Below are 20517 nucleotides of genomic sequence, written 5' to 3'. Positions count from 1 at the left end.
CTGTACATCCTTTGCTTGCTGTGATCTGCCTGTATCACTCATAAACAAAGCTTTTCATTGTATTTCAGTACACGTGACAATAAAATTGAAATCAAATAGTCATACAGTATAGAAATAGGTCCTTCAGCCCACTATATCTATGTTAACCAAAAACACCAAACTGCATAATGCATTTACCTGAACTGGGTCCATAGCCTACCCTGCCCTAGCATTTTAAATGCTAATCCTGATGATTTTTAAATGCTGTGGGAGCACCTTCCTCCACTACCCTTTCAGGTAATACACTCCGTGGTTCTACCATGCTGTGAGTGATTTTTTTTTTCTCTCTGATCTCTTGAAGAGTACTTTTCCCTTTAAACTTGTGTCCTCTGGTCTTAGACATGTCCGCTATAGGGAAAAGATTCTAATGGTCTACCCTGTCTATGCCTCCCATAATTTTGTATACCTCAATCAGATTCTCCACTTCAGCTTCCGCTGTCCCAAGGAAAACAAATCCTATTCAGTCTCTCCCTAGAACTGAGCCCCTGTACCCCAGACAACACTCTGGTCATTGGAACAGGGATGGTGATGGAGGATTTTGGGATAGCGGACAAAAGGTATGCTTCAATGAGAATCCATCCAGTTTTATTCCTTTTTTTGCAGTGTTTTTATACAAATGGCCTTTCAAAGGGCATTATGAGTTAACAACATGACTAAACTGTGTAATTAAATTTCCTTCCAAAAAGGACACAGTGAATCTAATAGATTTTTATGACAATCTGGTAGTTTCATGATTTTTATCCCAGAGAGTAGTGCCCACATCCTGCATTCACGGCCAGGATGGCTGCACTGTGGAGGTAGCTATCTCATAGACCCCCCATATTTCTTGTCAAATCGAACCAGTTTCTGGATGCTTGTGGTTCATGGACCCTCTAAGGAGTTGTGCATCTGGTCTGGATTCAGAAATCTTTTGAAAGGTAAATCTAAAATTTCTTAACATTAATGCCCCTTTCAATGTCTGCATTGGGACCTTCATGCCCCACTGTGCCTGTTCACCCACTTTACCCAGTGTGCAGAACTTATGAGCCAACTTATATTGTGGCAATTGTTGAAATGCTGAGGGGCAAAAACATCCATTCAGAAATGATCTTTGAAAGTAAGGGCTATTTCTGCAACTCTATATATGTCAATCAGATCAGACCATTAAAACATCAGTACCACCAAGCTTTATCACCACATCTCTTAATCTCATTCAAATAAACATACATTGACAAAAGAGAACAGAGAAAGAATAACTTAGTACAACCTCACAAAGATCTGTTGCTCAGGTTGTGGGTAAAGTTGTTGACTTATTCGCCGAGCTGGCTTATTTTCGTTTTGACGTTTCATCATCATGCTAGGTGGCATCATCAGTGAGGCCTCCGGTGTGCCTTCAGCACCTAAGAAGGGTAATACCCGAAATGTTGATTGCTCCTTTCCTCCAGATACTGCCTGGCCTGCTGTGTTCTTCCATGTTGGCCTTTTAACTAGCCTGCCTTGGTACTCACCCACCCCTGGATGTTACCTGTGATCTGCTTCCGGAGGTCAGACCCTCTCCCACCCCATCTCCCTGGAGCAAAGATTATATGTAACAGCGCCCTTGAAACCTTGATAAGGTTTAATTTTCCACCTCAAACTGTATGTCTCCGTATTGAGAGCCCAGCCCCAACATTTTATTTTGATTAATTCAGTTGTTGTGAATTGAACTCATCTGCATTTGCGGCCATCAAGGCTCTTCGTCTAGTTTTTTGGAAGTTCAAGTTAAGTGTCTGCGAGAGGAGAAACTGAAGTGAACAAATAGTCCTAGTATTCTGGTAACCAGTGGTGATGTTTGAAGAGAAAAGCTAAATGTCCCTCATTGTCCAGTGTAATCTATTGCTTGCGTTTGATTGACTTTACATGATGATTTTCTCATTCAAGTTGGCCCCCAATTCCTGGACTCCTGTATATATGGCAGGATGATGGATGGGTGATGTAGTTCTGTAATCAAAATGTAATTTAGGAACACAAGAACATCTGTATGGCTAAATAGAATTTAAAGCACAGAACTAGGTAATGGTCCAACTGATGTTTGTCCTCTAAACGAGTCTCCTGTCCACCTTATTTTATGTAACCCTATCAATATATCTTCTGTTTCTTTCTCCCTCATACTTGACAGCATTCCCTTAAATGAATCAACTGTTCTATCCAGTAGAAAGTTCCACATTCTAACCACCCCAGGTTAAATGATTTTCATCTAAATTTCTTATTAAATTTATGTGTGGCTATTCCATTATCTCTGTCTTCAACCCAGTGTCATTTTTTTCTGATTAAGCTCCTCTGAAATGACTTGGGATGTTTTAAGAGATGGGGTATTGTATTTATAGATACTGGAATACCTTTCCAAGCTCCGTCTGTAATGCAGAGAACCTCCTATAGTAAGTTAAATGAAAATAATGCCTTTAGTGGAGAGAGTCAATGATGGTTGTGCAAAGTTCCCAGCTCATCAAGGTCTTTTAATTCTAATGATATCTAAACAATAAGACACGTTATTAGCTGCTCTCAAGGATATTCAAACCAGACATAGCTGATTCTGAATTAGTTTAAAATCAAACATCCCTAATATATAAATATCTGCTGACACTATCTAACACATATCATGCTTTTGTCTTTGCCATGTCAGCACAACCACTGTATTGATTTTAAACCCACCATGCATCTGCAGATAAGTTACAGTTTGATCCCTATGCCTGACTCTAGGATATGAAATTTTACCCCAAAAGTATTCTTGTTAAAATCTCTGGAGTGATTGCAACTGGATGACATATCCTTTATTTGCTGATACATGCTTTAAACTAGTTGGAGAAGTGGGGGTTTGCACAACAGCTATTTGGATTACAATACCAAGAGTGGACAGGAGCACACAGAGTGTACAAACACAGAAAAACAATGGTAAATGGGATCAAAGATGGAAAAAAATAGTAAAAAGGGCAAAATCAATGACTCTTCACTTGAATGTGCATAGTATTTGGAACAAAATAAATGCTTCGCAGCACAAATACAGGTTAATAGGTGTGATCTTATAGCAATTACAGAGGTGGTTACAAGGATTAATTGAATGACTGATTTATTTATTGTCACGTGTACTAAAATACAGTGAAAAGCTTTGTTTACAAGCGGTACAGGCAGATTGTAGTAAGCAAAGGATGTACAGATCAAAAAGACTTAGACAGAGGCATACAGGTTACATTGCACAGGGTGTGCACTAGGTGATTAGCAAGATTAGCATTATTTGAGGCTAGAGAGTCCATTCATCAGTCTGATAACAGCCGGGAAGAAGCTGTTCCTAAACCTGTTCGTGCGTGTGTACAGGCTTCTGTGTCTTCTGCCAGATGGAAGAGGTTGAAGAAAATCATTACTGGGGTGCAATGGACCTTTGATGATATTGGCAGCTTTTCTGTGGCAGCAAGCCATTTAAATAGAGTCCATGGATGGAAAATACAGTGAATAGCTTTGTTATAAGCAGTACAGGCAGATCACAGCAAGCAAAGGATGTACGAATCAAAAAGACTTTGAGGCATACAGGTTATATTGCCGGCTACATTATTTGAGGCTACAGCCCATTCAACAGTCTGATAACAGCCAGAAAGAACCTGTTCCTGAACCTGCTTCTGCATGTGTTCAAGCTTCTGTATCTTCTGCCTGATGGCAGAGGTTGTAGGGGGTCATCACCGAAGGGTGATAGGCCTTTGATGATGATGGCCGGCCTTTCTGTGGCAGTGAGCCGTGTAAATGGAGTCCACGGATGGAAGGTTGGCTTCTGTGATAGTCTGGGCTGTGCGCACCACCTTGTGTAGTTTCTTACAGTCTTGGGCAGAGCAGTTGGCATACCAGGCCATTATGCACCCGAACAGTATGCTTTCAATAGTGCATCTGTAGAATTTGGTTAGGGACCTTGTGGACACGCCAAATTTCCTGTGCTGCCTGAGGAAGAAGAGGCGGTATTGTGCCTTCTTGGATGTCACATCTATGTGGGAAATCCAGGACAGATTGCCAGTTATCTCCAGTCCGAGGAACTTGATGCTCTTCACCCTCTCAACCTCAGTGCTGTTGGTGTAGATCGGGGCATGCTCTCACGCTTTCTTTCTGAAGTCAATGATCAGTTCTTAAGTTTTGCTAATGATGAGGGACAAGATTATTTTCATTGCACCATGTCACCAAGCCATCTATCACCCTTCAGTAGTTTGATTCATTGTTGTTAAGTATCCGTCCCACTACAGTAGTGTCATCAGCAAGCTTATAGATGGCATTAATTCAGAATTTGGCAACACAGTCAAAGGTGTAAAGTGAGTGGATCAAAGCCAGGAACTAACTTTTTATCAGTACATGGTATTTTGAAATGACAGGCAGGAAGGAAAGCATGATGAGGATAACATCATTAATACAAAATAAATAAGTCTAATAGAAAGAAATTATCTTGGAATGAAAGGTACAGAATCTATATCAGTGGAGATAAAACTAAAACAAGGAAGAAGACTGTACTAGGACTAATATAAAGGCCCTGTAACAGTAACTATATGGTAGGCCAGATAATAAATCAGTCGATAATGAGGACATGGACAAGAGGGAGTACATTAATCATGGTTGACTTTAATCTTCATGTAGATTTTTTATTCATTCGTGGGACGTGGGTGGCCAGTATTTATTGCCCGTCCCAATCTGCCCTAGAGAAGGTGGTGGTGAACTGTATGCCACATGCTGTGAGTTGACCCACAATGTTGTTAGAAGGGGAGTTCCAGGATTTTGACCCAGCAACAGTGAAGGAAAAGCGACATATTTCCAAGTCAGGATGGTGACTGGCTTGAGGGATGGGGGGGAGCATGTCCTTCTAGATGGATGTGGTTGAGGGTTTGGAAAGTGCTGACGAAAGAGCTTTGGTGAATTTTTGCTGTGCATCTTGTAGATAGTACACACTGCTGCTACTTGATGGTGGAGGGGGATAGATGTTGGTAGATGTGGTGTTCATCAAGTGTGTCTTAGATGTATCAAGCTTCTTAAGTGTTGCTGGGGCTGCATCCAGGCAAGGGGGAAGTACTCTGTCACACTCCTGACTTGTGTCTTGCAGATGATGGACAGGCTTTGGGGAGTCAGGAGGTGAGTTATTTGCCACAGTATTTATAGCCTCTTACATATTCTGGTATCCATTGATGAGTTCAGTTGAGTTTTTGGTCAATGGTAATCCCACAGGATATTGATAGTGGGAGATTCAATCTTTTGGATGTCAAAGGGCAGTGGTTAGATTGTGTTTTATTTGAGGTGGCTATTGCCTGGTATTTCTGTGGTGCGAATATTTGCTGCAGGTCCAAGCCAGTATCTCGTTGCATTTGAACATGGACTGCCTCAGTATTTGAGGAGTTGTGAACTATGCTGAACATTGTGCAGTCATCAGTAGTTGAAAAAGTCAGATTGCTGAGACAGCCATGAGGAAGAGTTAAAAGATTAAGAGGGCAAAAATAGAGTGGTAGAGTAAGCTTGTGGAGAGCATACAGACTGATTGGGGCGGTGTGGACTTGTTGGGCCAAAGTGCCTGTTTCTACACTGTAGGTAATCTAATCTAAATTGTAAGGGCTTCCAAAGGTATACGAAGAGAAAAAGATTAGTGAAGACAAATGTAAGTCCATTACAATTAGAACCAGGGAAGTTATAATAGAACAGAGTTCAGTTGCTGGCCATACATTATGATTTTCCCAGATACAAACATTCTACTTTCTCTTGTCGTGCAACTATGTGTAAAGGCATTTGTACATTAGAGCAGAAATAAAACTTGATATCCTCACCTTGCAAGTAACTGCTGCCTATTCCAATAATATTGCCTTTCAGGTAAAATGTAAGAAATCTGTCTTTGTTGTTTTTCCTGATGTGATTTGTATTATAGGTTTCAGCACTGAGCTGAACAGGGTGAAAAATCTGCCCTATTGTGAAACAGAAACTTTTGAAGTACGGTTTGAACCCCTTCGTGCAAACCTCAGTATTGGACCTACAAAAGCTTTGATGTCGATACAGGTGTGTAACCATCACTCCCATTTTCCCAAGGTCTGGTTTTGTTTAATCCCTTTGCATTTTTTTGTATTAGAATACTTTGAAGTTGGCGTGGTGCATTATTTAGTCCAAAAGTTTTCATTTGCTATGCTGTTCTGAAGTGGGTTAGGGTAATTTATCAGGAACGCTACATCTGTCATTCTTGCAAAAACTTGGCGGCTGTAATTATTTTATATCAAAATGCTCCCAAACCATGTCGTGTACCAGAGAACAGTTGGCATCTGTGATTCTTCACACGGTTGGGTACTTTGATTTTAAGCACTGCACCAGTATAGGGAGGATGATCAAAAGCTGAGTCATCCTGACACCTCTCACACTGTTTGGAAAACAATATTGGCAGACACTGGGAGCAGCATCCTGTTTGCTTCACTATTGCAGCTGTCATCTCTGCTTTGGATGTTTTTCTTGGAATATTTACAATCTTATTTTTGGGCAATAATGATCACTATAGCGCTTACAAATTAAATCTTATGTTTTCAGCAGGGAAAACTTAGCCCAAGTAACCTGGACAGTTTCAGTTGACTATTATGATAATGCTTCTTTCACACTTTGCAAGCAGTTTAACAGTCAGTCAGCCTGAAAAAATAACACTAGATGATATTCAACTAGTTGTTGAGAGTGAGAAAATTAGCACTGTGTCTGGCTGGAATTAGTGTGAGATACAAACTGATTCCCCAGGGGAGTGGCAAGTTGAATGCCCCTTGAAACCTGTTCCTGATTAAAATTGAAATTCCAGCGAACAATGAAACTGACTTTATACACCGTAAATAGCTGCTGCAGCTCATAAGTGTTTGTGAGTGTGTTTGTCATAACTATGATATGTTTAGCAGCATTCAGTGTAAGTTAACCCTACAGGCTGTGGTCCAGAAATCAACAGCAGATAGGTGGGCACTGTCCATTTACTGGACTGACTCACTCACTGATTCAACCTGTTCTTTCTGGGAAGCCCTTTCAGCTGAGGGATAAATCTTCATGAAAGGATATTGTGGAGCAATATCAGGTCTAATTGGATTGCATAGTGATAAGAGACTCATGCTCTCACAGTCTTCTGGCTCTGATTCCAATAAAATACAGCAATAGTTTCCATCCCTAGCAATCCCTCCAGACAGAACCTTTCAGTTCCCCACAGAACAAAATTCCAACTGGCTGTTGAAGAGCAAACACTGGGATTGTAACTTTCTTGCACCTGATTATTCTACAGTTCACATAGGGAATCATGAGAGATAAAGATGATGCATTACTCAAAATTCAAATTTAACACTAATTTCTTACCTACCATCACTCAGGATTTATATTTTGACCAGTTGTCCAAGCTGACAGTAATTTGATGGCCCCAGAACCCATGTCTTTTACATTTCCCAACATTTAAGATGACCCCCTTTTTCAGTTAACTGCATGCTACACTTACATTAATAATCAGGATTAATTTTACATCTCAGGAATGCTGTCTAACTTACCTTATAACTGACCACCAGGGATCAAGGAGACGATGTAGGCTGTGTTGTGAGGATGTGTAGAAGTTCATAACACATCCAATTTTTTGCATGGGTGCTGATGATCCAAAATAGTGACCACCTACACCCATGTTAGTGGTTCACTTTTAAGCTTATCCCATAAATTGAGCCTCTGCTTTCAGAGGGAATCTGCAAGGCTTCAGAGGTCACATACACCAATGTCCATGGCAAGTTTGAACAATAGATTCGTTCCCATAACAAAACACCCATTACAGTTAGCCAGAAATACATGTCAAAACATACCATATCGTACTTTCCTGTGCCATTGCAGCAAGTTCGAGTACAGGGCTGCATTTGAGCACAGCAGCCCTACTCAGGGGTTGTTCCCCACAGATAACCCTCAAGTTATGATGATCCTAACAAACCTTAATGGTGAATTAGAGTGGCCAATTCCCTGCCATTTGTAACTCTAGCAACTGACCACACTGCTTGGCTAGGCACTGAACCATGGAATGATTTTTATATCTTTTCTCTCCAAGGTGAGTGGGATATTTCTCTGACAAGATCATACTGTCCTGTTAAAATCAATCTTAAGCTACAGTTGGCCAATCGAATCACCATTTTTAGGCATGGCTCTGGCAATGTCCATATATTTAGAACTCGTTCAACATTTCCAGTCCTCATGACTGTTGCAAGCTCTTTGTCATTCCTTATTCTGTGCTCAGAGAATTACAAAATGATTCAAGCTTTTTAAGATTTATGAGTTCATACAAATAATTCTTTGGAGAATTTGAAGTTTCTCTAAATTTAAAAAAAAATAACATTTTTGATAATGGCAGTGTATGTTACTTTGTCTTTCTCAAGACCAAATTGCATTTTCTGTAACATATGAGTCCTTTACTTTTGTGCTTTCAGAAACCTGTAGGGAGGATTTTCATATTGAAGATATTAATTGCAAATAAGAAATTTGCCAATGTTGCAATCCCACCTCTATGCTGGCAGTACCAGCCAGTGGGATTTTTATCTGGGGGATGTGAGGTTGGAATGAAGTCAGGTCTGCCACCTGTTTCACTGGCATGGAGATGGACAACCCAATAAACTGTATGCTTCTGCTGCCAGTGTTGTTTTGTAAATCTTTTAGAATATCTGTATTAAATCTAATTGGAGGGTGAACGTTGATACATGAGTACTCAGTGAGGTCATTACTGGCCAACATCCTGTTATAGTTGGCCAGTCATTATTGGAATTTCTACCTCTACCATTAAAAATCAAATGCAGTCAGATTTTCTTTATTCTGATGTCAGGTGTGGGCGTTGCTGGCTGCACCAACATTTATAGTCAGTCCCTAGTTGCCTTTGAGAATGTGGTGGTGAGCTGCCTTCTTGAACATGTGCTGTAAGTAGATCCACATACCATCAGAGAGGGGGCTTGAACCAGTGACAGTGAAGGAATGGTGATATATTTCCAAGTTAGAATGTTGAATGGCTTGGACCGGAACTTGCAGGTGTTGATGTTCCCATGTATCTGCTAGCCTTGACACAGATGGAAGTGGTCAAGTGTTTAGAAGATTCTGCCTAAGGATCTTTGGTGAATTTCTACAATGCACTACAATAGTAAATGCTACAGACCATTGGTGTTGGAGGGAGTGAATGTTTCTGCTTGTGCCAATATTGCATGCTGCTTTGTCCTGGATGGTGTTGTTTGAGCTGCACTCATCCACGCAAGTGGGGAGTATTCCATCATATACCTAATTTGTGCCTTGTAAATGGTGGACTGCCTTTGGGAGTTAGGAGTTAAGTCAACTGTTGCTGTATTCATAGCCTCTGACTTGCTGTTGTAACCACAATATTTATATGGCAACAACATGGAAGTAGGATTAATCTAATACCAGAAGCATAGTCTCAATAACTCAGTAAGTCTTTATGAGGTGGAAACATTTTTAAAATGTTAGGAGTGCTGACATGACCAATGATTGCTCAGGTCGATGGTTTCACAGCTTTCTGCTCTTGCGTTGGTACCAGCAGTGAAAAATGTACCCATAACGTGAGGAATTTCAAACAGCCAAAGCTCATTTCTGATTCTGTACATCTGCTTCCTTACTTTTGCAGGTTTTCTCCTTGTCTCCTCTCCTCGGTGTCTTAGCTGCTCCTAGGGTTACAGTTCCATGATGATGACTTGCTGGGTTCCTTGCTCATTTCACAATTTCTCTTTGGTCAGTGTTGTTATTTGCAGGTTACTTTGTCATTGAAAACGTCAGAACAGAGTCTGGTCCTTACTTGAGGAGTTTACACGCAGACTGATCATCAGACCCAAGTGGATAGTGATCGGGTGGAAACCCAGGGGAATTTCTCTCTGGTTAACTGCGGGTACTTGAAGTTAGTCTTGCTGTCTTTTTTTCCAGTTTTTCCAAAGAAATTCCTGTTTCCAAGAGGGACATTGTAGCTTAGTTTAGTTTAGTTTAGTTTAGTAGTGGCCAAATTGCACGAGAGGATTCATTAAAAACAACAAACATTCCTTAGATGCCTGCTTCTCAATGCTTTTTGAGTCTGGTTTAGTCAAGAGTGAAGCAGAAGAAGATGATGATAATTGATCCATGCTGTGAATTAGTTTACTTATACATCCAATATTTTGCTCAGGTTGTAGCTGGGCCATCAGTGGATATAATCCTGTGTGCAACAGTGACCGTGCCTGGCTTGACTGTATCCAGTGACCACCTGGACTTTGGCACTGTGCAATGTGGGCAGTGTCAGGTTATGACTATTCAACTCCACAACCACCTGGATGTTACCTGTGAATGGTTTTTCGCTGATACCAGTATTGTAAAAGAAAAGGTAAAAAAAAAAGACTTTTCCGTTTTACAGTGCGATGCAGTTATTAATAGACATAAAGAAAGGTTCACTTATCGAGGAGTCTAAGTCATAAATGTTATACAAATAGTAATAACTACAGCAAGAAAATCTTTACCTAGAGAATGGTGTGAATATGAAACTCACTATGACATAGTATACTGAGGTGATTAATAGAGAGGAATTTAAGGGCAAGTTGGAAGATTAAAGTCAGTGTAAATACGTTGGGCCAAATGGCCTCTCGTTGTAAAATACCATGTCAAATATATTTTATTAACTAGTGTGAGTCACATTGTTTAACCAGCTTTGGGGTTTGTCATTTAAATAGCTTGATAAGCATGTTCCCCTGTACCTGCGATCCAAACTACTGAAGGAGTTGAAGCAACCATCCTATGTATTCCGCATGTTGCCAGCTTGTGGTGTGCTGGAGGCTGGGGTGAAAATGAATGTGCAGGTGACATTCATTCCTGATGAGGAGGTGAGTTTCTCAAAGATAAGAAAGAATAAAGTAACAGCCTTAAAGCCTGGTTGAAAGTACATCAGTAATGTTTCCAAACAGGTTGATTATGAATTATGTGCAAGTGTCTGAGCACAGTTCAATTACTGAGTAAAGGCTTGGTGCTTTCCAAAGAGCTGGATGAGGGAAAAGGCAAACCAAGCAACCTGTGCATGAAAAGAGCAGGCATTAGTTTGGATGGATATCCAGATATTGGCCTCTAAATGTGCACATGGCACATCTATGTACTATCTATTTGGAGAATGTTTCTACGTTTGAAAACTGAACTTTGGGCTCCACTAGCAATTATCATTGTAATGTTGAGGCAACAGCACTGTACTCAAGGACAGGCACCCAGCCCATGAACTGGACCAGACTGCACCCCCAGTTTATTTGGTTGCTGACATTATGCCATTTACTCTGAGCTTACCTGGAAACTTGCAGCACTCCTGCTTTGCATATTTTGTACTTTTCCCCTTCAGTCAGAGATATCTGGCTGATATTATTGCTGTCTTGCTGTGCCATTTACTGCAGGAAGCTTATCATAGTTTTCAGCAGGCCTTAGTCCAACCAAGGGGAATTGCCTTTGTTCAGGGGATTCTGGCACAATAAGCCAAAGGTAGCCTCTAATACACATTGAAGCCCTGCTTAGAATCATATCATAGAATCCTACAGTGTAGGAGCAGGCCATTCAGCTCATCAAGTCTACACCAACCCTCCAAAGATGAGCATCCTACCCAGATCCACTCCCTACCCCATCCCTGCATTTCTCATCCTAGACACTGGTAAGATCATTCGTAAAGTCAGGAGGTATGGGATACAGGGTGATTTGGCAGTCTGGATTCAGAATTGGTTGGCTGACAGGAGGCGGAGAGTGGTTGTAGATGGTAAATATTCTGCCTGGAGGTCTGTGCTGAGTGCTGTCCTGCAGGGCTCTGTTCTTGGGCATCTGCTCTTTGTAGTTTTTATAAATGACTTGGATGAGGAGGTTGAAGGGTGGGTTAGTATGTTTGCTGATGACACAAAGGTTGGAGGTGCCGTTGATAGTACCGTGGGCTATTGCAGGCTTCAGCGAGACATTGACAGAATGCAGAGCTGGGCTGAGAAATGGCAGATGGAGTTCAACCTGGATAAATGCAAAGTGATGCATTTTGGAAGGTCGAACCTGAATGTTGAATATAGGATTAAAGGCAGGATTCTTGGCAGTGTGGAGGAACAGCGGGATCTTGGTGTTCAAGTGCATAGCTCCCTCAAAGTTGCCACCCAGGTGGATAAGGTTGTTAAGAAAGCATAAGGTGTTTTGGCTTTCAATAACAGGGGGATCGAGTTTAAGAGCCGCGAGGTTATGCTGCAGCTCTACAAAACCCTGGTGAGACCACACTTGGAATATTGTGTCCAGTTCTGGTCGACCTATTATAGGAAAGACGTGGAGGCTTTTGAGAGGGTGTAAAGGAGGTTTGCCAGGATCCTGCCTGGATTGGAGGGCTTGTTTTACGAGGAGAGGTTGACCGAGCTCGGACTTTTCTCTCTGGAGAGAAGGAGAAAGAGAGGTGACCTGATCGAGGTGTACAAGGTAATGAGAGGTATGGATAGAGTCGATAGCCAGAGACTTTTCCCCAGGGCAGGATTGACTGCCACGAGGGGTCATAGTTTTAAGGTGTTAAGAGGAAGGTATTGAGGAGATGTCAGAGGGAGGTTCTTCACCCAGAGAGTTGTGAGTGCATGGAATAGTTTGCCAGTGGTAGTCGTGGAAGCAGAGTCATTAGTGACATTTAAGCGACTGCTGGACATGCACATGGACAGCAGTGAATTGAGGGGAAGTAGGTTAAGTTATTTTATTTTTGGATTAGGATTATTCCACGGCACAACATCATGGGCCGAAGGGCCTGTACTGTGCTGTACTTTTCTATGTTCTATGTTCTGATTAGTCTAACCTAAAACTGCTGTTTTTGCAAGATTGAAGACAAACCTGTAATAATCCAAGTGCTCAGACATCCACAACTGTGAGTGAGAGCCAGAAAAATGAGAAAGATTTCAGAGAGTGCTTTGGTGTAAGTCATCCATTCTTTATCACATCTTTGAACCACAGAATGGTACAGCACAGGGGGGAGGCCATTGAGCTCATGCTGTCTTGTGCTGGAACTTGAAAGAGTTGCGCAGTTTACCAAACTGCCTCTGCTGTTTCTACACAGACCAAATTCCTTTTTGAAAGTTACCATTGAATCCATTTCCACTGCCCTTGCTGTCAATTCATTCCAGATCGTAACTCACTGCAGAAAAGAAATTCTCCTAGTTTCCCCACTGCGTCTTTTGCCAATTGACTTAAATCTCTGGCTTCTTATCATGGATAGTCCTGCCAGCAGGAACAATTTCTTCCATTTACCCCATCAAACCCTTCACTTATGTTGGACAAGTTATAGCTGGTAACATAAGTATATGAATTAGGAATAATAATAGGCCATATAGACAGTAGCATCTTTTTAGTAACATGGCAGTTAACAAAAATGTTTATATGAATTAATATACATTTAAGTATTAGCATTTATTGAAAGATGGATTTGATTATGTTCTCTTTTCCCCACAATTGGCAGAAACGTTATAAGCATCGTTTGGTGTTGACCTTTGCGCAGAGCAGTCACCAGGTGTTGATCACAGCCGTTGGCCAAGGACTGGAGCCTCGCCTTGAATTTTCAACAAGTTCATTGGAACTGGGTCCACTTTTACCCTACAGTGCAGAGGTCGAAGGCGTAGCAATTGTAAAGAATCCCTGCACCTTTCCCATTGAATTCTACTCGGTGGAATATGATCACATTTACTTGGAGGAAGAAAAGGTCTCTGGAGAGCTGACAGTATTGAATTGCTTAGATATGTGGGCGTGGATATTCATCCTCACAGACTAGGGGGATAAACTGATGGAGCAGATCAGTGATTTAATTCCATTAATTTCATAAGAGCCAGGCTGCAAATCAGTCCCCATCTCAATCCAGTTCCTGTCCTTATCCCAATACCAGCTGCAGCCCCATCCCTGTTTACAATCCCTTTGCAGTCTCAACCCAAGTTCCAATCGCAGTCCGAGTCCTGTCCCATTCCCCATGCCAGCCTTGGCCTCCTCTCAGTCCAAAGCCAATCTTGATTCCCTTTCTGACTCCAAGCCCATGTTCAATTACCAGCAAATTCTTTTAGACAATGATCAGATGCTGTGGAGACTTTAGGCTAATCATTGTCCGGCTGGCGAAGATTCAAGTTAAAAGGATTGCCTTGCTTGGAACTATGATGTGTCATCAGTTGAGTCACAGAGTGTTCTAAAATGGCAGTTTTCTGCTGGTATTATGAATACATAAACAAATGAAATTTTACTTATGATTAAAACAAGCAGATGGAGTGTCAAATAGTGTGCCACAATTAAGATTAAGAGTGACGTTATCTGAGCATACTCCCTATTAAATTCCTAGGCTCTGGAGTGTTACACTACGATTATCTACCAAGCCAAAGAGTTTCCCTTTACTTCCTGTATTAGTTTGGCAAAAAAATTCTTTCTTTTATGTGTACGATTGACAATATTAAATATGAATGAAGGATTTCAGATGTACTAAATCTGAGAGCGTCGGGTTGAATGATTTTAGTTTGGAGACATTCACATCAAAGATTGACTTTCAAGAAATATAGAAAGGAAGTCATTAAATTTGGAGATGCATTTCAAAGCAGATTGAGAACGTGATTACAAATCAGTGGAGGCTATATTTTGTCACAGACATACTTGGAGGACAAAAGAAGGTCAAGATGAATAACTGTCTTGACTGTTTGAAGTTGACTTTGTTAAGGCGCTAAAAGTGGCACAGTGGATGCTGCAGCAGGTAGTGACTGGCAGCCCGAAGCTCATGATCTTGCTGCTCTATGACTTATTTGGCTGTCTCCAAATATATATAAATATATCAGATGGAGCTAACCCCAGAAAGATCTCAATGACTATTGAAATAATAGAGGTTTTGCTGGGTGGTAGATACAAACAAGTCTGAAGGATGTGATAGATGCACTGTGGCCAAAATTCTGATATGGTTTTACATTGGCAAGGTAGTTCACTAACAAAGGCTGGTTAAATATAAATGGAGATTCACTCAAACCCAGTCAGTTGCATAGAATTAAAATCAATCTAGCTCATTTCTGAACTTTGACCTGTGTTGACCTGACATTTCATTTAATGTAAATGAATACTATTTAAAATTTCTTTTTAAAAAAAGCATTTTTAACACCTCTAGGTGAATAATTTCAATGTTATTGCCATCAGCCATTGGTCTTTGATGATATATTTGGTCCTTGAGGAGTTTGTGGGCTTTTCCAAGGAGTCAAAGGATGTTGCTGCTTAGAACTTTTCTTTATCATTACCATTATAATTCAGTTAGCCAGACTTCCCTGCAACATTGCATGATACAGTGACATACAGCAAAAGACATGGATTAATAGTGTGTTAGTCATGGAGAGGAAGGGAGGCTAGGCATTCGGAGAATTGACATCGAGTTGTACTGAACATCTTTGAGTAGACAATTTAGAGCAGTGTTGAGGGAGGTCTGGGAATAGGTTCCTTTAAATCTTCATGTTGACCTTTAGAATGTGATGTGTTCTTGCTGTTCTCAGCAAAAGCTGCTGGGGAAGGAGAGATTTTGTTTATGATATTCAAGCAATATTAAAATTGTAGTAGGTAAAATTATACATGTTATGTCCGGTTGCAGGCAGGACAGAATTAAGAAACTCCCAGTTAAGGGAGGAACAGATACTCGAGTGCTCTGTGGTATAACTCATTAAAACAGCTATACACTATTGCCTCTTGATTAAAACATTTTGTTAAAAGAAATCATGTTTTAAAAATAAATTAAACCTCCTTAATGCTGAACCCTCTGCTTCATGTTCACATGAAAGGTGCTGAGGATGATGAAGGGCTATAGCTCGGATAACACTTTGTTGCTGCCGCCAAGACAACCAGGCAATAAACTTCCATTTGAGTTATTGGATTACTACAAAGAACAAAGTCTAACCCAAGAAGAACAGGAACAAGCCAAGAATAGACCAGTGGAAGTCACTGGAGGTGAAAATGGTGTGTGCTCAGAAATAAACTGCAGTTTCTTCGCAATTAGAACTGTAGTTTGGAAATTGCTGTGATTGATATTACTCCATCCAAATTTCCCATGTTCATGTAACGTACGTTTTCTCATAATTTTAATGTAACCATGAATAACAAACCTATTAATAAATTCTAAAACTCATTCATTTTCGTTTTTACCCCTCTCCATGTCTCTCCTTTTCAGAGACCCTTCTTAAAATCTAGTTCATTGATCAAATTTACAATCATATGTTCAAGCATGTTAAGTGGTTCACTGTCAAGTCTTGTTTGATTATTTAGTAATAAAGCAATTTGGCATGTTCTACGTTATTAAAGATGTGATATAAATGCAATGCCAGGAAAACTCGAGTTGTTTTCTCTGGAATAGCAGAGGCTGAAAGGAGACTTGATAAACGTCTATAAAATTATGAGATGCACAGATGGGGTTGACGGTCAGAATCTTTTTCCCAGAGTATAAGACTAGGGGGCATGCATTTAAATTGAGAGGGAGAATGTTTAAAGGAGATGCAACGGGCAATTTTTTTTACACAGACAGTGCTTGGAGTCTGGACTGCACTGCTGGGGTGGTGATGGAGGCAGGCATGATGGGGGCATTTAAGAGATTTTTAGATAAGCACATGAATATGCAAGGAATGGAGGGATATGGACCAAAGGCAGGCAGAAGGGATTGGTTTAATTTGGCATCATGTTCAGCACAACAACATAGGCAGAATGGCCTGTTCCTGAGCGTATAGTTCTATGTTTTAAATACAAATTGTTTTTTTTTCTGTTGACTCTGACTTACATTGGTCTGTTGTTGTTTGGTAAAATTGTTGTCTAAGTATTATCAACCTAAAAATGGGAACCTTTTGCTCATCTTCAGTGAGCAAATCAGAACAGACAAGTACAACACATTTTATGTTATTTCTGCCGTGAAGATGCGTAGAACTCATCTTCTGTTGTTCAACACAGGGTGAACAATAAATAGTGGAAGTTTTTTAGGACCAGGACTTAGATTATTAATGCATTACTGATGTTGCTTTAACTGAAGATCACTGTAATTTTCCCTTCAAAGAACAAATTGTGCAAGAAATTCCACTGGAAGGTGTTATCCTGCAACTGATTCATTGTTTGTTGATGTGACATTGGGAAAATTAATTGATCTAGTGTAGTCAGCCTTTGATTAGTGCTATTTTTCTTATTCTAGAATTAGAATGGACGAGTTTTGAACCCTGCTCCTGGTAGTCCTGTGAGTGTAGACTGAAGTTCAGAAACACATGCTATTCCTCTGGTCTGCTCTCTCCTTGCATCTGAAAAATGAGTGATCTTCAGTCCATCCATTGCATGGTGGACCATGCAATCTGCAGCTGAACACCACAGTACTTAAACTACTTGTATTTCCCAAAGAATAGCCACAGATGCCTGTTGGTACCACAGTGACTGTTGGTACCGTCCTCCCAGACCCATCCAAAACTAATGTTTCCCAATGTAGAGATTGTATTATTACCTTCAAACTCTACAACCTAAATAAAAAGTGAACTTTCAAAGGTAGCCCTGCATTCTCCTGTTAAATCTGCACCACTTACTTCAGCCTTACTTTCATGTGTTCCTCCATTTACTGTGTGGCATCATCATCATCCCCAATTCAGCTCTTTCAGAGGGCTGCAGTGGTACCTGTAAAATAATAGAGGTTTTGTTGGGTGATAGATACAAACAAGTCTGAAGGATGTGATAGCATCCCATAGACTCCAGCTTGTGGTACCACTGCCATCCCACTTACCACATCAGTACAAGCTCATCCACAAGACATGCAACTTTGAAGTGAAGTCACAAGTCACAACTTTGGCAAGGTATGATTCAATTTTAAAGAACACCACAATTCATCAGCAGCAGTCACATTAAAATAATCCTGCTTTAACCCTACTCCATCTCCTATGAAAGGTGAAGATCTTCAAGAAAGCTTCCATTTAATACGCCCCAGTATTTTCTTTCCCTATTTGGGCAGTACCAGCATTTCCTATCCTCTCTTTCTTTGCCCAATAAAGCAGCATTGTAAATTCTTTACAACCAAAAATGGAGAAAACGAATTTATGACCAGCATGGTGTAACAGGTAGCAATGATATAAAATGGGCAGTGAATCTTTTTTGCTGACTTGAGGGCAGAAGATGCCTCAGTTGTGACAACTGATGAGTGTTACAACACTCCCTCAGTACTACATAGTGTGTGAGACTACATTCAGGGATCACATCTGTGAACTGGTTCAGAAATCATAACCATCTGATTCCCAAGCTGATATGAGAAAACTGATTGACTCTATCATTCATGAAGCACACTACGCTGCTATAGTTATTGTTGGACATTTCCTGCAGAGTAATGATATCTTGACACCTAATTCTATCTGCACAATTACTACATACTCGCTGTATTAATCTCAAGGTAAAAGTTTCTGACTGATTGGAGAAAATTTGAAATCAGCTTACTTCAAAAATATTATTAAAATCAGTAACTGTTCCATTTTGATATGACCGCAACATGAAATTTCACTGATTTCCCTCTAGATCGCAAAGAGAATGAAGTGGAGGAGCTGTCTGACCAGACAGAAAAGCAGGAACGGTTAGTAGCTCCAGAGACAGCCGCAATCATCAGTGAAAGTGAGGTCTCTTCAAGACCAACAGCAAGCCCAATACCAGAGGACAAAAAAGAGCCTGAAAATGAAGTGACAGAAAAAACATTAGAGGCTAAAGGTACAAAATACGTAGAATACAGTTTTAAAAACTCTTAAAGAACACAGCAAAACAAAGTCTTCAGTAACCAATGGATGTTATCTACCTGGACTTCAAGAAGACCTCTGATAATGTGGCACACAGGAGGCTGCTGAGTGAGATAAGGGCCCATGGTGTTAAAAGCAAGGTGCTAGCATTGAAAGAAGATTAGATGTCTGGCAGAAAGCAGAGAGTGGGGATAAAAGGGTCTTTCTCAGGATGGCAGCTGGTGACAAGTGGTGTTCTGCAAGGGTCAGTGTTGGGACCACAACTTTTCACTTTATACATTAATGATCGAGATGAAGGAACTGTGGGCATTCTGGCTAAGTTTGCAGACAATACAAAGATGGGTGGAGGGACAGGCAGTAATGAGGAGGTGGGGAGACTGCAGAAGGATTTGGACAAGTTAGGAGAGTGGGCAAAGAAGTGGCAGATGGAGACCAACATGAGAAAGTGTGAGGTCATGCACTTTGGAAGGAGGAGTGAAAGCATGGACTATTTTCTAAATGGGGAGAAAATTCAGAAGTCTGAAGTGCAAAGAGACTAGGGAGTTCTAGTCCAGGATTCTGTCAAGGTAAACTTGCAGGTTGAGTCAGTAGTCAGGAAGGCACATGCAATGTTGACACTTATTTTGAAAGGACTTAAATATAAAAGCAGGGATATTCTGAGGCTTAATAAGGCCCTGGTCAGGCCACATTTGGAGTATTGCATACAGTTTTGGGCCCCATATCTCAGGAAGGAGCAGGTTCAGAGGAGTTTCACAAGGATAGTCCCAGGAATGGAAAGCTTAACATCTGAGGAACGTTTGAGGACTCTAGGGCTATACTCATTGGAGTTTAGAAGGATGAGGGGGTATCTAATTGAAACTTACAGAATACTGAATGGCCTGGCCAGAGTGGATGTTGGGAAGATGTTTCCACTGGTAGAGTCTTGAACCCGAGGGCACAGCCTTAAAGTAAAGGGAAGACCTTTTAGAATGGAGATAAGGAGAAACTTCTTCAGCCAGAGAGTGGTGAATCTATGGGATTGACTGTCACAGAGGTCTGTGGAGGCCAGATCATTGAGTACATTTAAGACTGAGTTAGATAGGTTCTTGTTTATCAAGGAGATCAAGTGTCATGGGGAGAAAGCGGGAGAATGGGGTTGAGGAACTTATCAGCCATGATTGAATAGCAGAGCAAACTCGATGGGCCGAATGGCCTAATATCTGCTCCTATGTCTTATGGTCTCATGGTCTTAATTTAATTTTTGCATAAATTTCAACATTTAAGTTCAGATAATTTACTCTTGTACGTAAATTCTTTAAGTTTTGTTTAATGGGTTCTCCCTGATTTCCTTCCTATGAACTGTGGTGTCTTCTTATGCAAATCCACATTAAGAAAAACTGACAGCTTAAATTTTTTCAGCTTCTAATAACCTGAAAATTTCTAACCACCGTTTCATGGTATAGAAACTGTACAATCTGCAATTCTGCTGAGGCATGTTATTCCCTCAAGTACTTTGAAAAACTCCTTTCTAAGAGCAAAACTATATCTGCTTCTGACCTTTAGATGTCCTTTAAATTGTCCTAAAATCATTAATCTGCAGATTTTCTTACATAAAATCAATTATTGATATTTTGAACTGAAATCAGATTTATGGCCTTCTATGTCTAATTAACCTATCGTGCACCTCACAGAATAAATATCTTACTTTATTAACACTCTAGGGGTTTGCAGTCACCCGCTCTGACATATTGGATCAGGTTACTGTCCTAGAAGGACTGTT

At 40.6% G+C, this 20517-nt stretch overlaps 1 protein-coding gene across 1 annotated transcript in view; it reads left to right on the top strand.

Moving 5' to 3' along the window:
• The window catches only part of hydin (HYDIN axonemal central pair apparatus protein), a 654146-nt gene that overhangs the window by 420875 nt on the left and 212754 nt on the right, over positions 1-20517 (top strand). Inside the window, exons 33-38 of the mRNA XM_059651568.1 lie at positions 5933-6060; positions 10187-10381; positions 10725-10874; positions 13484-13723; positions 15807-15981; positions 18547-18732. Of these exons, the coding sequence (XP_059507551.1) occupies positions 5933-6060; positions 10187-10381; positions 10725-10874; positions 13484-13723; positions 15807-15981; positions 18547-18732 (1074 nt within the window). The remainder of the gene's footprint in view (positions 1-5932; positions 6061-10186; positions 10382-10724; positions 10875-13483; positions 13724-15806; positions 15982-18546; positions 18733-20517) is intronic.

Source organism: Stegostoma tigrinum, chromosome 16, assembly GCF_030684315.1.
Source record: "Stegostoma tigrinum isolate sSteTig4 chromosome 16, sSteTig4.hap1, whole genome shotgun sequence".
Lineage (NCBI taxonomy): Eukaryota > Metazoa > Chordata > Chondrichthyes > Orectolobiformes > Stegostomatidae > Stegostoma > Stegostoma tigrinum.
Note: the sequence above shows the minus strand (reverse complement) of the source record. Positions and strands in the feature narration are given on the sequence as shown.